General features: G+C 52.3%; 1 protein-coding gene across 1 annotated transcript; it reads right to left on the bottom strand.

Moving 5' to 3' along the window:
• Positions 1-1,249: 1,249 nt before the first annotated feature.
• Positions 1,250-14,923, bottom strand: CDCP2 (CUB domain containing protein 2). The gene is made up of 7 exons (XM_005498883.3): positions 14,597-14,923; positions 13,804-13,946; positions 11,767-12,114; positions 11,341-11,685; positions 10,515-10,868; positions 7,189-7,367; positions 1,250-6,991 (listed from the first exon to the last, which is right to left on the bottom strand). The coding sequence occupies exons 2-7, from the start codon at positions 13,877-13,879 to the stop codon at positions 6,677-6,679; spliced, it is 1,617 nt and encodes a 538-aa protein (XP_005498940.2). The 5' UTR covers positions 13,880-13,946; positions 14,597-14,923; the 3' UTR covers positions 1,250-6,676.
• Positions 14,924-17,203: the final 2,280 nt, after the last annotated feature.

Below are 17,203 nucleotides of genomic sequence, written 5' to 3'. Positions count from 1 at the left end.
TAAGAGGCTGTTCAAAGGTTTCTCCACAAAAGAATGCAAACTTTTAGATCTCATTTGCTTCCCTGGCAGACCTATAACATGAAGGGCTTGCTAGGCTGGCCCCAGATTAACAGGCACTAAGGCAAGGAGCAGCCAGAAATGTCTTTTGGAGCCCAGATCATTTGAACAAGGCTCCAGGAGCTTTCCTCCCAGGCTATGTTCACACACCATGGGGCAGGAGCATCAGATGGAGCAGAAATTGGGGTCTGGAGCAGAGGTGGGATGGAGGAAAGCAGAAAAGAAGAGGGAGAAAAACATGTCGGGGAGCTCCCCAGCCAACAAACCTTTGCTTGTCCATGCAGTGCACAGCACAAGCAGCACTGAGCTTCCCTTGCTGCTTCAAATGGCTGCAGCACTTTTAAAGTGTTTTCAATGCTAATGAGTGAGCCCTCTTATAGCAGAGCTCGTGTTGTGGTGGATACCACAAGGGCTGGAGAGCTCTCCTGCATTTGTTTAAACACTCATCTGCACAGGTGCTGATACTGCAGGTTAAATCCCACGCCCCATTCAGGTGGATGTACTAGCATTTCATGGGAGGGGAAACTGAGGCACAAGGGGAATCTGACATGCCACACGGTGCAGAAAAGGGTAGCCCATGCCAGGGTTACACTGCAATTATTGATGCTCTAATTCTTCTGCTGGCAGTCCACTGAACAACATCCACAGTCTCTGTCAATTAGACTAGATTATGGGATAATCCTTGTTAATTCTACATTATTATATAGCAAGTGGCTATATCCCTGTAAAGGGTGCTCCTATAATGGAAAAATGCTGTTGCTCCAGTACAGCCAGCCCCAATGGCGAAAACCAAAAAGCCAAAGCTGTGGCCAACATTTTGCCTAAAACGAAATATTCACATTGCAAACAGCGCAGTCCTGCCCCGGACAGAGAGAGGAGGAGGAAGAGGAGGGGGAGGAGGAGGGCGGGGAGGAGCGGGGAAGGAGGAGGAGGAGGGCGAGGAGGAGGGCTGCGATGTGCAGAGCCAGCCGGAGAGGGGAAGGCATGGTCAAATCCACACCTCCCCAAACCTGCTGCAGAGGCATGACTGCAAGCTCAGAATCCAGCTGTAAACTCTCCCATACATCATCGAGCAAATGCCACGTTCAGCCTCCACACACCAAACCGCCCGTGGGCAGGGGAGGAAAACCTGCTGTCCCTGGGGCTGTGACAACCAGGAAACAGGGTTTAAAATAAGCTGGGAAAACAACTCTCACTGAACACCATTATTGCATTTTTAATTGTCCATATGCCTGATCCATTCTGTTTCCCCAGATGGCAGGGCTGCTTGACTACGGCCTCCTCAGCTGTGCCACCACGGCTGGGGTCTCCAGCAGGTACCCACATCCCCAAGGCAGTGATGCCCCACAGCAGGTTGGCATTGTCCACCCAAGGAGGCAGGGTTAGCCACTTCTTCATGGAAAGGGGCTGTAGTTTGCTAGGGAGTGGGGTCTGCATGTGGCTGAGGCCAAAGAGGGTGGCAGGTCCCGTTTCCCATATTGCTGGTTCACATCATGAGACTTCAGCTCATGCAGGGACACTGTAGGGAGACTGAATGGCCAAATGCTGGGTGTGAGTCACTGATGGGGAAGGAAAAAATCCCAGGAGCAAGGTCTAAAACCCACTTGGCTCAAGAAAATAACTCCATGGCTCCCCAGGTGTCACAAGTGTGCCAGTTCTCTGCACTCCAGTCTCAGGCTATGGAACTTGAGTGTAAAAACTTAAAATACACAAATAACTCTCTGATCAGAGGAATAGGAAGAGAGGGAAGAAATCACCAGAGGAAAGCTGAGTGAGACTTTTAAATACATTTCCCCCTTTTCCTCAGCAGGAGCCTGACATGGGGCAACAGACCAGCTACCACATCTACAACATGAGGCTGAACACACATCCTGATGGTTCACTGCAAGAGCAGAGGGGAACAGCTCCTGGAGCAAGGGGAGCTCTCAAACCAGTGTGAGCTCAGGGACTGCTGACACCCACAGTGAGAGCATACAACCCACAGTCCCAGTTCTGGCTACCCTTCTCACCCCAGGCATCACCTCAGGTAACTTCACTGATCATTATATAGAACAAATCACCAAAGGGCAGTTGCCTGGTAAGGGATGAGCACCCAGCTGGTCTTCAAGAAGCTTTTCTCTTTCTTTCTTTCTGTAGCCACCAAGGTGACACACTGACCGTTTTATTTTCATTTTAAGAGAAAGATATGAGTCAGCAGAATCTCACTGTGCCCCTCACACCACATAAATCACAAGCAAGCGGAATGTGTGATGCTTCTGCTTAAGGAAGCATCAGGACCTCCTTTGTTCTTTCCAGGCATGGAAACCTGAGGTCTACAAAGCATTCCTAGAAGGAGAGGGACCCAAGCTACATGTCACAGCCAAAGCATTGCTTTGGAAAGGAGAAGCCCCTCAAACAGCTATCTCCTGTGCAGTGACCCCTCAGAGCTGGGTTTACAGCCCCTGACCCGCAGCATCACTCTGCCTATGGGAGCAGGACCAGACCTGAGGTGCTGAGCTTGGGTGGTGAATCAAACACCTGCTCCCTAATTACAGCACCAGAGCCAGAGGGGCCCTGTTCCCCTCCCCACACCAGCAGACCACAATGCGTGCAGCCAGGGTGCAGGAGCAATCAGAGAGGCCCAGGCTCTACTCCACGCTGCAGGGCGAGACCCTGTGTCCCTGGGGGCCTCCAGCATGGCCACCATGGAGCCACCCAGCCCCAAGTTATCCCCAGAGCTCACCCAGTTGCTGTGCTGCTCAGCCTCTTGCCTCCTTCATGATGCTCCAGGGGATTGGAGAGGGTGATGCCAGCTCAAGCAAGGTGTCACCCCACCTGCCCCATACTCCTTCCCAGCCCCACAGTGCTCCTCCTGCCTGCCCACAGCTTTATGGGCATTAGAGGGACTTTGTGTGACACCAGGTTCAGCTGTGTCCAGTTTCACCCTCAGCAGAGTACACATCCTTGGGGCTCCTCCATGCTGCTTATGGCCAACACTGAGTGACTGCCTGCACCTGAGTGGGGCTGCTCTGGGTGCAGGTGGGATTTTCTGAGGCTGCCAGACCCTCATGTTGTGGCTCAATGAGATCATTACCCAGCCACATGTGTGCTTGCTAGGAGCCCCAGTGGGATGCCCTGTTCTGCCCAGTGCCTCGGGGCAGGGGGAGCAAGGTCCTGCACAGGCAGCAGTGCCCATTTTGGGGCACTTCCACCATTGTTACATTTGCCCAGTGCAGCAGCACAAAAGCACGGCGCCCATCAGCACATCCCTCATCAGCACATCATACCAGCGTGACACATTAGGAAAACCTTCCCAGTAAACAGAGAAAATGCAGAGCTTGCTGGGATTTTTAGGATATTTTAGCCCAGCTTCTCTTTGGTAGAAGCGATTCCCCCAGGAAGGGAAAGGAATAAACCAACGAATCTCCTGGGGGCTCTTCCAGTCCTGTTTTCTATGATCTATGATTTTCACTGGCCATTCTTCATCAGATTTGCTTGAAGGCATTTGCAGGGAGATAACAGAGGCTCTCGCTCGCGCATGACAGCAAAGCCTTTGTCTGCTCCAGAGGGACGTGACTCCATGTCCATGAGCAAAGCTAGGAGATGGGGCGGCTGCATTCAGCCCTTTCAATCAAATCATCAGGCTCTAAATAATTAACCAGATGAGTAACAGGAGTGCTGCCTGTGTCCACTGCTCTCCCTGCCTGCTCAGGAAGTACTGGGCAAATGCTAAGGAGGGAAACTGAGGCTCAATGCATGAGGACCATGAGCATGGCAGAGGGGAGGGAGTCCTGGTGATGGATTCCTGCTCCAAAGGCACACACTGCAGATGATTTTGGCTGGGCTCTCCTCTTGCCACAGCTTTTGGTGGAGATCCTGAATAGGAGTTTGCTGTCTCTGTGCTGCAGTTTCACTGGGTTCTTCCTTGAGTAGAGTGTATTAAAGCTCAGTTTTGTGCAAAGCTGGAGCTCCTGATAGGTGAAGCATCTTTTTCCCTGCAAACCAGGCAAGGACGTGCGCATCCTGTGGGCGACGAGCTGGATGTGAAATGGTTCTATGGTTCTACGATGCTGCTGGGCACTGTGGGCTCCCTGTCAGGCACGAGCCACTGCAGCATTCACCTGTTTCAGCAAAATCTGGGCTGCTGGGAAGGTTGGTTATATCTTTAAGTTTCTTCAATTGTCAATTCTTGTAACTATCGTCTGAAGCTGACAGTGATATACCTGGCAATTAGGTAGCAGCAAGGCTTTGCAGGCAGCAGGGGCATCTGGCCTTGTTTCCCCTCTACATACAAGCTCTCAAAATGTTGCCTTAATGGAGCCTAACAGTGCTGGCAAATATTTCACTCAGGAATCTTGCATTTGATGACATGTTGCACCAACAAACACCGAATCAATCAGGGCTCTGATAATGAAGGCTCCTCGTTAGGAGGCATGTGCAGATTTGTGCCTTCTTCCCTTCCCAGACACCCTCTTAGATGGACACAGGCTGGTGCAAACCAGGAGGAAAAGCTGCTTGATCACCTTCCTTTTCCTTTACTGATTCTTCTGATGCTCAACAGCAGGTACAACCTGTCCCAGGGGCTGTGGGAGGCAGGACATCGGTCAGGAAAGCCTCTCACCTACAGGACTGTCCTGTCAGCCCCTGCTAAAAGTGCCGTGGGTGGATGCAACAGCAAGAGGCGTTTGCTGTGTGGGGCAATGCTGCCACAGGGACAGCTGGTACCTTCTGTAGGATGGATTCCCCTTGGGAGATAGTGCTACCAAAAAAAAACAAAACAAAAAAAAAAAAAAACAAAAAACCACGCTCCTGGATTAGCTACATTTTTTTTTTGCCCTTGAATGACCACATTTGGGCATTTTAAGATTCCTCCCTGCACCACAGTGTGTTTTACACAGGCTGGGGTGGGTGGCCTCTGTGCCAGGCTCCCAGGGCTGCATTCACCCCACTGCTGCAGCAAGATTTCACATTGGCTTCACCACGCACTGGCTCTGACCCATGCCAGGACAAACACAGGCTGGTCTGCTATAGCCACCCCCATGTGATGCTGAAAAGGAATTTTCTTTTCATTGGTACAGCACAAGAGGCAAGTGAAGGCAGCCGAAGGAGTTTTCCCTGGAGCTTTATAGCCTCTAGATCAGGGGTGTCAAACTTATTTTCACCAGGGGCCACATCAGCCTTGTGGTTGCCTTCAAAGGGCCAAATGTAATTTTAAGACTGTATAAATGTAACTACTCCTACATTTATCCAGTCCTAAAATTACATTCGGCCCTTTGAAGGCAACGGCAAGGTTGATGCGACCCCAGTGAAAATGAGTTTGATGCCCCTGCTCCAGATGGAGGCAGGGAGGACACATCTTGGAGTCACCATCCCTGGAGGTGTTTACAAGACATGTAGATGAGGTTCTTAGGGACTTTCCCAAGGTTTCAGACTCCAGAAGTGATGCTGGTATGGAGTTCACAGTAGTAGACACCTGGATGTTCTGGAAAGGGAGAAAACACAGAGGAGAGATGGTTCTCCTTGCCTCCAGCTGCTGGTGGCTGAAGTGCTCAGGTGAGTCCTGCAAGGAAGAGGGGGGTTAGACAATGTGTGAAGATCAAACAAGGAGCTCCAGGGCCCATGGACATCCAGAAACACCTCCAGGGAACGTCTACCCAAGCTAAATCGATACTTGACAAGTGGGGATACCTATAACACAGCTCAACAGCACCCCCTCCCAAGCCCAGGTGGGATCATGGAAAGTATTTTTTGTGAATATTGCTGTGTTTGGGAATGGTTTGTACCTCTAAGAATTCAGCTAGAAATAATTGACAGGGTGATTTGCAACCATCAGCAAACAACATTACTTTCCCAAAAGCAGCAGTACTGGAGGAAAAACAAATTGAAGCAGGTGTGGGAAGAGTTAGGAAGCGCAAGAATTGTGTTCCTGAGCCAAATGGACAGATTGAGACAGAGGAAAACAAATTGGGAAGGGAAACGGCTGCCTACTGCCCAGATTTTTCAGGCGTTGGGAGGAGATGGAGGTTGGGTTCAGGCTCCGTTTTGGGGCCTGAGAGCCGTGTCTCCATTTGAGCAGCTGTGTTAGAGCTCAGTCTGGGGTGAGGGTGGATTTTGGGATGCATTTCCACCCTGGGCAGGGTGGGGATTGCAAGCAATTGTCAAGGAGGACAGGGAACTCCTTGAGAGAGTCCAGCACAGAGCCATGAAGATGATTAAGCATCTCCCTTATGAGGAAAGGCTGAGGGAGCTGGGTCTCTTTAGCTTGGAGAAGAGGAGGCTGAGGGGTGACCTCATTCATGTTCATAAATATGTAAAGGGTGAATGTCACGAGGATGGAGCCAGGCTCTTCTCAGTGACAACCAACAATAAGACAAGGGGCAACGGGTGAAAACTGGAATACAGGAGGCTTCACTTAAGTATGAGAAGAAACTTCTCAGTGAGGGTGACAGACAGTGGAACAGGCTGCCCAGGGGGGTTGTGGAGTCTCCTTCTCTGCAGACATTCAAAACCCGCCTGGACACATTCCTGTGTAACCTCATCTGGGTGTTCCTCCTCCAGCAAGGGGATTGGACTAGATGATCTTTCGAGGTCCCTTCCAATCCCTGACATTCAGTGACTCTGTGATGTGGGGAGCAGCATCCTACAGAAGCACTAGCCCCACCACCGCAATGACCATGAGGAGCCCAGCCAGGATGCAGATGCTGATGAAGACAATGTCACTGGTGTCCTGGCTCTTGATTTCACGGGTGTCCATCGCTTCCCCCTCCCGCTGCTGGGCATCCACCAGGTTTTCTGCCTGTCTGAGTCTGGACGGGTCAGGGCCGGCAATGAGAGTCACTGAGGCTTCCTTCCTCTTTGGCTCACACTGCACCTCATACTGGTGGATGTCCTCCTGGTCACCTGCTGAAAAATCGATGTAGAGGGTGCTGATGATGACAGATGTGTTGTTGCGTTTCTGGAAGACAAGGGTCACAGCTCATCAGGGCTTTGTGCAGCTGATTTTCACAGGGGTCTGGAGGGTAGTCACTCACAGATCAGACCAGCATCTACTGGGAAGATGGGACTGGGAACTCCCCTCTGCAGCTGGTACAACCGGCATGGGGCTAACCGTCTACTCTGCTTGCTTTAAAGGAAGGTTTGCTGAACACGTACCTGGGATTCAGTGCCACAGGTGTCAAACCTGGTGTGTATTTTAAAGTTGCCGCCAACCACCTGGGCCACACAGGAAGGTGTCCCCAAATAAATCCTGTTCTTCTCCAGCTGGACCAGGGACTGCACAGGGATCTGGATGTGGAAGTCTGTCCGGGTGCAGCTGATGTTGATGGGCACGACTATTGGGATAGAAAAGAAGGTCCACGTGAAGGTTCATCAGGAGGGGGTTTCCCCAGGCTGCAGTGACTGCTGGAGCTACAGGCAGAGCCACAGCTGTTCTCTGAGCTCACTGTCCCCATCACACATGAACAAGGCGACTGATGGCGCTAGGAGTACCAGGGACATTGGCCTCGGGAGTTTGCTGTGCATCTTGCAATACCTGGACTCATGTGATGAGACGAGTTTTCAGGCAAAAAGGAGCTACACGCGAAATGCGGAATGCATTATTTTATATATTAATTTTAGCCCTGCCGTGTGACAAGGTCAGACACGATTGGCTCCCAGGCATTGCTCTGCTTTCTGCCACTCTCCATCACTACAAAGCCAGCAAAACATTTGAGTTGCTGCCCAGAATTAGACCATGAAAGCTTTGCTGATGGCTTGATATGGGCACAGAGCTTCCCAACATGCTACAACACCCCTGCAAGAGACAGCATTGAAACAGAGGAGATGTATTTCAGAGTTACCACATGCCTGTCCACCCTGCAGTGATGCTGCCACATGGTCCCTGGAGAAGGGTGAGCCAAGTCCCAGCCCTGGGACACCCTCCTGGGCATGACCTGGCCCAGCCCAGGTCCTGTCCCAAACATCATCAGCCCTCCACCACCCCTAGGATGTTATATTTGATGGGGAGCTGGTACGTGGAGGGAATCACAGGATGTCAGGGATTGGAAGGCACCTCAAAAGATCATCCAGTCCAATCCCCCTGCCAGAGCAGGATCACACAGATGAGGTTACACAGGAAGGTGTCCAGGCGGGTTTTGAATGTCTGCAGAGGAGGAGACTCCACAATCTCCCTTGGCAGCCTGTTCCAGGCTCTGTCACCCACCCTGAGAAGAAGTTTTTTTCTCATATTTAAGTGGAACATCCTGAGTTGCTGGAGTTGCTGTCAAGCTGCCCATGATGCCAAGATGAAGAACAAGGTAATGGGGAACCCAGCCTCTCTCTATCATTCTGCCTCTGATGCTGTATTTGCCCCCTCTGAATGCAGAAAGTCTCCAAGCAGGAAAAGAAGCAGGGAGGAAAAATGTCCCCTCCTCCTAACTTTAAAGTTAATCCTTGCTCAGCTTGAACCAACCACTTGGGCAGTATGAATTACTGAATTATTCCAGCTTCCTCGGAATCTTTCCCTTATGAAACTGGTAAGAGGCAATAAAATCGATTAAAAAAAAAAAAAGTAGTGTCACTTGGCTCCACTTAGTGCATTATAAAACCATTAGAAGATTTACCAAATAACTAAAGTGCATTAGATCAAGAGGAGGAAAAGGAGAAAATGGATCATCTCTCCTGGTGTGAAGGCTTTCATTCAAATGGCCATAAATCATGCACACCCAGCCCAAGTCACACACTTTCATGGGCCAAAAAGGAATATATCTGAATGGCTGAAGAGCGGTGGATGTGGAGGCTGAGGTGCCCCTTTGCCACCCAGGGCTCCTGAGGCAGCCGATGGTGGGGAAAGGCCGATGCCCCCAGTGAGAGCAGCCTGGCAGGTGCTGGATGTGCCACGCAGGCTGCTAATTGCAAATAGATGCCCATATGACTGGGAAAACATAGTGTGCAGCCTTAGCATCATGGACGGAGGCTCAGTTTTGTGTCCAGATCATAGAATCATTTTGATTGGAAGAAACCCTCAAGATCACCAAGTCCATTAACCCAACACTGTCACTAAATCATGACCCTAAGAACCTAATCTATGTGTCTTTTAAATCTCTCCAGGGATGGTGACTCCAGCACTGCCCTGGGCAGCCTGTTCCAATGCCTGACAGCTCTTTCTGTGAAAAAATGTTTCCTGATATCCAATCTGAACCTCTCCCCTGGCGCAACTTGAGGTCATTTCTTCTCTTCCTCTTGCTTGTTATGTGGGAGAAGAGGCCAACACCCTCCATGCTACAACCTCCTTTTAGGTAGTTGTAGACAGCGATAAGGTCTCCCCTCAGCCTCCTGTTCTCCAGGCTGAACCCCCCCAGTTCCCTCAGCTGCTCCTTATAAAACTTGTGCTCCAGACCCTTCAGCTTTTGTCCTCCCCCAACACAGCCACCAGTGTGTACTGGGGGATGCAGGAGCCTTGGGCAGCTGGGAGATCTCCTCCATTAGGAACAGGGTTTCTCCATGACCAGACACAGTGAGGCCAAGACTTCCCTCCCTGTACACTGCTGTAAAACAGAGATAAGCAGGATACAGACAGGGATAGCCCTGCCACGCACACTAAAGCCCTTCTAGATGCCTGGTACAACCTCCCTCCAGAGGCTCAGGACAAAAATTTATCCCATTTCTTACTCCTAGAGCCACGTACCCCAAAAATCCCTTCTGCTACACTGGAAATAAAGAGGGATTCTGCTACTGAGGCAGAAAAGCTCAGAAATCCAGGGTCAGCCACCCCCAGCTCCTGTGCTGCTGGTCAAGCATCCCTGTTCTGTCTGCAGGCCACCGGCAAGGCTGCCCATCTTAATCACCCCTGACACACAGGTCAGCTCAGATGTAATTATCTTGAAACACAATGAACACCATAAATTCACTGTCTTTTGAGGTGCAAAGTTTGGCAAATGTAGGAAAGAGGTTACACACCGCTCCTCCCACCAGCTATGGATGCACTGGTGGGGACATGGGGCAGATGCTGGGCAGGGCTGGCCATGGGTTTGGGAGTGCTGTGTCCTGGGGGTCCTGCCCATCCAGTGGTGGAGGAGACCCCGTGTTTCTATATCTGCCTGCTCAGCCATGTGCCAGCAGGGCTGGAGCATCCTGGGGAGCTAGGTTGCGATGCTTGAGCTGGTTGCCTCCCCTGGGGCATCAATCCCCTAAAACCCCCCTGGGTTTTGTCTCTTTTACACCCTAAGAGAGGATCAGAGCACAGCAGTGGCAAAGATGTGAGGAGGAGAAGCCAGGAAGCATCTCTTAAATAGTAAACACAAACTGGACCATGAATGTCTTGCAGCCTGAGAGAGCTGGGACTCACCCACCACATCTCATCCACCCCATCCCCAAAGAGCTGCAGAACTTGCTCCTGCAGACAAGTATCTTCATTGCACGGTCCTTTGGAAATTACAGGATCTCAGGCATGTCCCAATGGAAATGAAATGCTGTAGAGCACCCAAGTAGTAAGACCTTACCTCCCACATAGGCGATGGAGAAGCCTCTCTTGGCCGTGTTGCGGTCGGTATGGAGGACCAGCAGCAGTTGGTTGCTGTGGGAGGTGATGGGTGCTGGGCTCTCCCGCCCACACCACCGCCCCAGCAGGGACCCGTTCTCGGTGCCGCCATCGAAAGCGGCCAGGTGGTCGTAATCACAGCTGCCTGTCAGGCTGCTCCGACCCTCCAGCTCCATGTCCAAGAAGAAGACCTTGATCTGGTAGCCCAGTGGCAGCTGGATGCTCCACTGGCACTTGAGGTTGTTGGGGTAGAAGTTGGGGTACCGAGGGCTGGAGAAATTGCCTTTGATGGTGGTGAACACCTCCTGGCACTCACCTGCTCATGGGAAAAAGGGAAAGGAAAAAATTAAACCAAACCTAGAGCCCCCTGGACGTGGGCAAGCTGGTGGCTGAGCCAACACTTGTTTTATTGCTAAAGCATGTTCTGCCCCCCACCTCCCTGCTCCCCAACCCTGCGTTTTGCCGATGGACAGCCATCAGTTTTGGGGGATGGCAACACCCAAGTTGGCCAAAGTCCTACAAGAACAGATGGGGAAAACTCAGATCCCCAAGGAACAGCAAGAGCAAGGGTGGCTTTTGTTCATGAGAAAGACAACCCAGAGCCTGGAATAGCCACAACAACGCAATTTGCATTGAGTGGTGATTTACACTTCCCACCATCATCTCAAGAGCTTTCCCCAAAGGGCTCCCCTCTGCTCTCATCTCCACTTGCTGCTGCGGGAGAGCATCACCACCACCACCCTGGGGACCCATCCCCATGTCTTTCACACCACCCTGAGACCCCGCACCTGAGTAGAAATGGGCCTTGAAACCCCGGCCACCGATGTTGAAGTCCGACTTGAAGAGAACAAGGAGATGTGGGGCGGAGGAGACAGTGCGGGGCGGGCGGGCGCTGCCGCAATAGCGTCCCAGGCCAGGGGCAGCGGTGGTGGGGCCACCAAAAATGGCCACATAGTCGAAGCCACAGCCCTGGCCACCCTCCACTTGGAAGTCAGCGAACACCAGGGTGAGGGGGCCGCTGCCACCAGTCACCCCAATGGTCCAGCGGCACTCGGCATCATTAGGGTAGCTCTCAGGGTAGCGGGGGCTGGTGATCTCCCCAGACAGGCCTGTCAGCTGCCCGCCACAGGCATCTGCGAGGAGGCATGGGTGATGAGGATGGTGGGGGAGTGTGGACAGATGGATGCTCCACCATTGTCACCCCTCCCCGCTACCTTTGCGGTAGGCGGCAGCGAAACCACGCTTGGCCACGTGTCGGTCAGAGTGGAAGATGACAGCCATGACGTGCCAGGCGGAGGAGAAGGGTGGGGGGGGGCTGTGGCCGCAGAAGGTGCCCAGGAGGTTGCCCTGGTCCCGGGTGGCCCCGTTGTAGACCTGGAGGTAGTCATAGGCGCAGGCAGCATGGTACTCCAGCTCAAAGTGGCTGAAGGAGAGCAGGACGGAGGAGCCCTCAGCCACCACGATCAGCCACGTGCACTCCGTCTCATAGGGGTACGGCCTCGGGAAGTTGGGGCTGGAGAAATTGCCGAAGGGTGCTGAGAGCACCCCTCCACATTTGATGCCTGGAGAACACAGAAGTGGATGTGATGTCCCCTTTCCAGCCTAAAAGGACAGAGACAGGGTGCACAGCACCAGTTCCATCCCACCACTGGCACTACCGAAACACCAGCACCCTGCAGATGCCCATTGGGCTTGGCCACCCTTTGTCCCCAGAGGACACATGTCCCCCTCCATATCACCTTTCATCCCTCCATGTAACCCACTTCTCCCTACACCATCCCCACACTGCCCCATGGCCTGGTTGCAGCAGGGCTCAGCTGTGCCCGGGAGATTGTCCTGCCAGCAACAGCACCATGTCCCCCTCTATTTATTGCTGTGAACAAGAAAGTAGGGACCAAGTTTCAGGTGTCACAGCTATCCAGCCCTTCAGCTTCGTGCCTCCTGCTGCTGATGTTCTGGTGATATTGGTGAATTCAAGCCAGGAGAAATGGGGGTGAAAGGCTCAAAGCACTCAACAGTGAGTTACACACGTAGGGATCGATTTTCTAATGAAATCTTTCTACTGAGACATAGCTATTATAAAATAAGGCTGAGGAAGAGGGACGCTGCCACCTGCCCCTTAGTCTGATTAGGGTTGGGGTGAAAAGGCTGATACAGCAGGCACATACATCATGGCTGGTGGGGACACAGCCCCTGCATAGCCTCCGGGCACAAGCAAGACTGGGTGCTCGCTGCCATCAATCTGGGCCAAGTATATTGCAAATCAATAGTCAGCCAGTGTGCATTGCTGTTCATCACACTCGCTGGTGTGGTGGCCTCCTGGCCACGGGGGGGTCCTGCAGATGCGTGTGATGCAGCACCTCGGCAAATGGGTAAGGGGTGTGGGGGGGTGTTTCCACAAGCAGCAAAGCTGGCCAGATCTAAAAATCACTCTGCTAATTGCCGGGGATAAAGTAATAGGAGGCTGGTACTAAAGGAATAATGTTATTGAGATAAATATCCAAGAGGGGAGCCTGTAGGAGGGGTAAGTAGCCACAGGGCAGGTAGATGGATGAAGGGCTGGGAACCTCGGGGTGCTCTGGGAAGCCTAGATGGGTGCAGGAAGAGGGGTGAGCAGGCAGCACGGGGAAATAGGGTGGCTGTTTGCCGCTCAGGAGCGCCTGCACCAGCGCCAAGGAAGGGTTTGGATTTCTGAGAAAGGCCCTGCCATTTTGGGCAAGGGGTATCACTCACCAGCTGAGTTGCAAGGCTGACCTGACCTACTTCATCCCCCAAATTACTGTGTTGTCTGCTAACCCTGCCCTGCATCCTGTGGGCGTTTTATCCAGGTAAGGTGAAGATTTTATTACATGCACAGCAACACACACATGCATACGTAAATTCACGTATGTGTGTGGGCATATATGTATTTATATAGGCATGTGCAACTCCAGAAGCTAACTAACCCTTCAGCAAAGCTCCTGTTCACCAAAACAGGACAACCCCTTCCTGCAGTCTTCAGTAAAATAAGCATGAAGCAGAAACTCAAGCACTCGTTGGTGTCCCACACTTGTAGCGACTGCAGATCCTAGCTCCTTTCCCCAGGGTGGCCTGTGCCCCAGGCGAGCCCCTGTCCCTGCATGGGCTGAGAGCTGGGACCCGCTCGCACCCCAGAGCAGATGTAGCACCTGCAAACAGCCCTCTCCTGCCCAGGGACCACGGATGCCCATCAGCCCCAGGGTCCCCACTGGGAGATGAGATCGGGCTCTTACCTCTGCTTGGAGCATCCCCGAGAGCCCCGCAGAGCACGGCCAGCACTGCCAGGCATCCTGCCCCTGCGCACCCCATCCTCTGCCAGGCAAATCTCCCCTCACCAGCACCCAAGCTGGTGCTTGGTTCTTTCGAAGCTGTCTGTCTAGGAGGAAAAAATAAATAGAGAAATAAATAAAAAGCAGGAGGACTGTAGAATTAATAGCAGGATGAATAATTCATTGCTTGTTTGAATTAAGAGCGGCAAGGTAACTTGATCTATTCCTCCCTTCCTTCACTTGGTTTTAATGATCTGGATCAAATATCCTAAGGATTTACACTATACCAGATACCTTGTCAATACACTATATTTAGAAGAGATATTAATGTTTCAGATATGGTGTATAATGGCACTAAGTCTGGGCTGACAATATGCCCTTAAGGGGCTATGAAAATAATTTAGTTCACCGGGCAAGTCAGTGAACCAAAATGGGAATTTCAGACTTACCACGGAAAAACATCTCAGGAATTAACATGATTTATACTGCAGCATCCACTGCACAGAGCCAACCAGTAGTAAAGGCTAAAGAAACAGCAAAAAGGATTTAAACTCCGCCGCGTCTCCACGTCGCTGCCAGGTCAGCATCCCTGCAGCGAGTGCCTGGGCTCAGCGGGATGCGCAGCCTGGGAAAGCGGCAGTCGCCAGCACTAAAGATCGCAAATCCCACCTCCCCCGAGGAAGATTAGAGATGAATTGTGACTCTCAGGCAAAAACCATTGATTATTACAGAACCTGCTAAGGCCTTGGAGAATTACCATGTTCTTTCATGTTGGTTCATGCTCCTTCTTGCCCAGGCTCTTGGATGCACTCAGCTGAAGGTAATCAAGCCCTTGCATTTGGTGAGAAAGGTGTGCTCTTCATGCCGTGTCAGCTGGAGACACCCCAAACCCAGCAGATTTCAGTTCCTTCCCTCCCACCCAGGAGAGAAAAGACCTTCCTGCTGCCATCACCCACACCCAGATGAATGCCAGGAAACAAAAGTCCACAAGGGTGTCCTGGTGTGAGGGACCTGGGCTTTTTTAAGGCACCTTCAAAGCTGCAGGGAAAGAAGTAGCAAGTACCTGTAAATCTCAGGCAGGGAGACAAGTTGCCTTTATTAATTAAACAATCAGGATCAATGCCCAAGACATTTCCTGTGGATTAATGATGGGCTGGGAGGAGCTGACGGCCTGAGGTGCAGCTAAGGACCATTAACGACAACTGGTCATGAATCCCCAGGAAATGCTCCATGCCAAGGTCATTAAGTGTCTGCATATATTTATGGGTAACAATAACAACAATAATATTTGTACAGGCTCTCTCCTCACTGCCCAGCCTTGCTGGAGCTACACTGAGGGCTGGTGGAAGCATTGGGGCATCCCAGCCAGGAGCCCAGCTGAAGTGGGGGACATTGGGGTGCCTGTCCTGGGGTGTTGGGCATTCCATCACCCCACTAGCACCAGGAGTAAGTGCACATTAGAGTGAGGAGATGACAGGCAGCTTTCCCTGTCCCCAGGCACTGTGCAAAGCTTCTGCTCCAGTGCAGGCTCTGGGAGACAGTTGAGATGCTGGTGCATCTCCTACAGACCTCCCAGGGACACTGCAGAGCTTAATTAGCCACTGCCCTGACGTGCTTGGAGAGGAGGTCTGTCCCTGTGCCTTGTACACCGCATGCAGGGCCAGAGCCCACAGCAAAGAAGCAGGAGAGCTCTGGGCCATGGCCTGTGTTGCAGGGGCCTCTCCTGGATATTTCCGTAACCACAGCTCCAGCTCAGCCAGGAGAGCTCAGTCCTCCTGGCCGCCATCCCGCAGCCTTGGGGACAACATGCTGCACTACTTCTCCATTGCTACACATTCACCATCTCTGCATCCATCTCCAGCAACACCCACCATCCTCCAAGCCCTTCCACTGCCAGCCTCAGCACTAAGGCACATCCCAGCAAGGAGCCAGTGTCAGAGACACAGTACCTACATGGTGGCTCTTCTCCATCCCTCCAGCTGCGCTCTGCAGTCCTGCTTTGTGCCGAGTGTCAGTGATACCCCCAGGAGACAGGGGGCTGGGGCTGTGCAGCACAGCAGCTGCGTCCCCCTCCCAGGAGACCCCATCCATCAACCGCTGGCACATTCACTTTTCTCCTGACCTGGAGTGGCCATCCCTGGCAGAGACCGAGCCCAGGCAATGCTGCTGGGCAGCAGCAAAGCCAGGGAGGAGGGTGGAGAGGGGCAGAAGAAGGATGAGATGCAGCATGTAGTGGGCAGAGGAGCCAGGCAGGTCCTTCCACACTGAGGTCTGACTGGGGGTGCTCTGTCTTCGAGGTGTGCTGTATCAGGGCTGCCTCTATTCCTCTGTGAGCAAATTTATAAATCATGAGCAAAAAAGGCATTTGATTCATTTAAATAGAAAGGATGTGATCAGGACTGTGAGACTTCAGAGAAGATCAAAGGTTTAAACATGGTCCCCGGGAGAAACGGGAATTATTTAGGCAGGAAATAATGAGATGAAATTAAGAAGGCATTTAGTTTGCACATGAAGATGAAGAAAGGAAGCGAAGCCCCTTTCCCCAGCACAGCGCTGTGCTGATAGCGAGGGCTTCCCAGGGGGTGGCCATTGCGCCAGAGCACCGCACCAGCCAAACGGGGTGCCAGCAGCCCCACCACCTCCAGCCCCACAGATGCCCAGATAACCCAGAGCATCACCATTTCCCTATAAATCTGCCACCGCAGGGTAGTTCCTGGGCCTCCAAAGGGAAGAAAGCCTCTTCTCTTCCCTTAGTAGGGAAAATCCTGCCCCAGAGCCTTTCCACTCCAGGTCCCTGTCTTTGCAGGAGCCTCACACAAGCCTCTGAAAGGGGCTGATGGGCTGGGAAGTGGAGAGTCATGTGAGACCCCAGCCTGAGAAACGACAAAGGGCAGGAGGGGGAAGGGAGAGAAGGGCAGAAAATAGAAAACAAAATGCCCATGGGCAGTTTAAAGGCCCCTTCTGAGCCCATACTTCCAAGGACATGGTCTCCCCCACAGAGAATGTCTCACAGAGACCCTCCATCCGCTTGCACCACCTCCTCCTGCTCTGCCCGCAGCCGCCGCCGCAGGATTGCAACCCGCAGCACTCACAGCTTGCTCCGTCTCTCACCACCCTCCCTCTCAGCCGCGAACAAAGACGAGAGGCTTCGCGGCAGAACGGCCGGACCAGCTGGGTAGGGTTTAACCAGCGTGGCCCATATGTGCTGAAATACCCAGACATATTGGGGTTGCGTTTAAAGGAACAGTCTCGGCTTTTTGCGCAGAAAGTCATCACTTTTTCCGAAGCGAGCGTCAAGTTTCACTTCAGGCCTCTGTAAAAATCTCAAAAAGGCAGAATATTTAAAGCAAGAGGTATATAAGTA

This window comes from Columba livia, chromosome 8 (assembly GCF_036013475.1).
Source record: "Columba livia isolate bColLiv1 breed racing homer chromosome 8, bColLiv1.pat.W.v2, whole genome shotgun sequence".
NCBI lineage: Eukaryota > Metazoa > Chordata > Aves > Columbiformes > Columbidae > Columba > Columba livia.
This window is presented reverse-complemented; position numbering and strand designations above follow the sequence as displayed.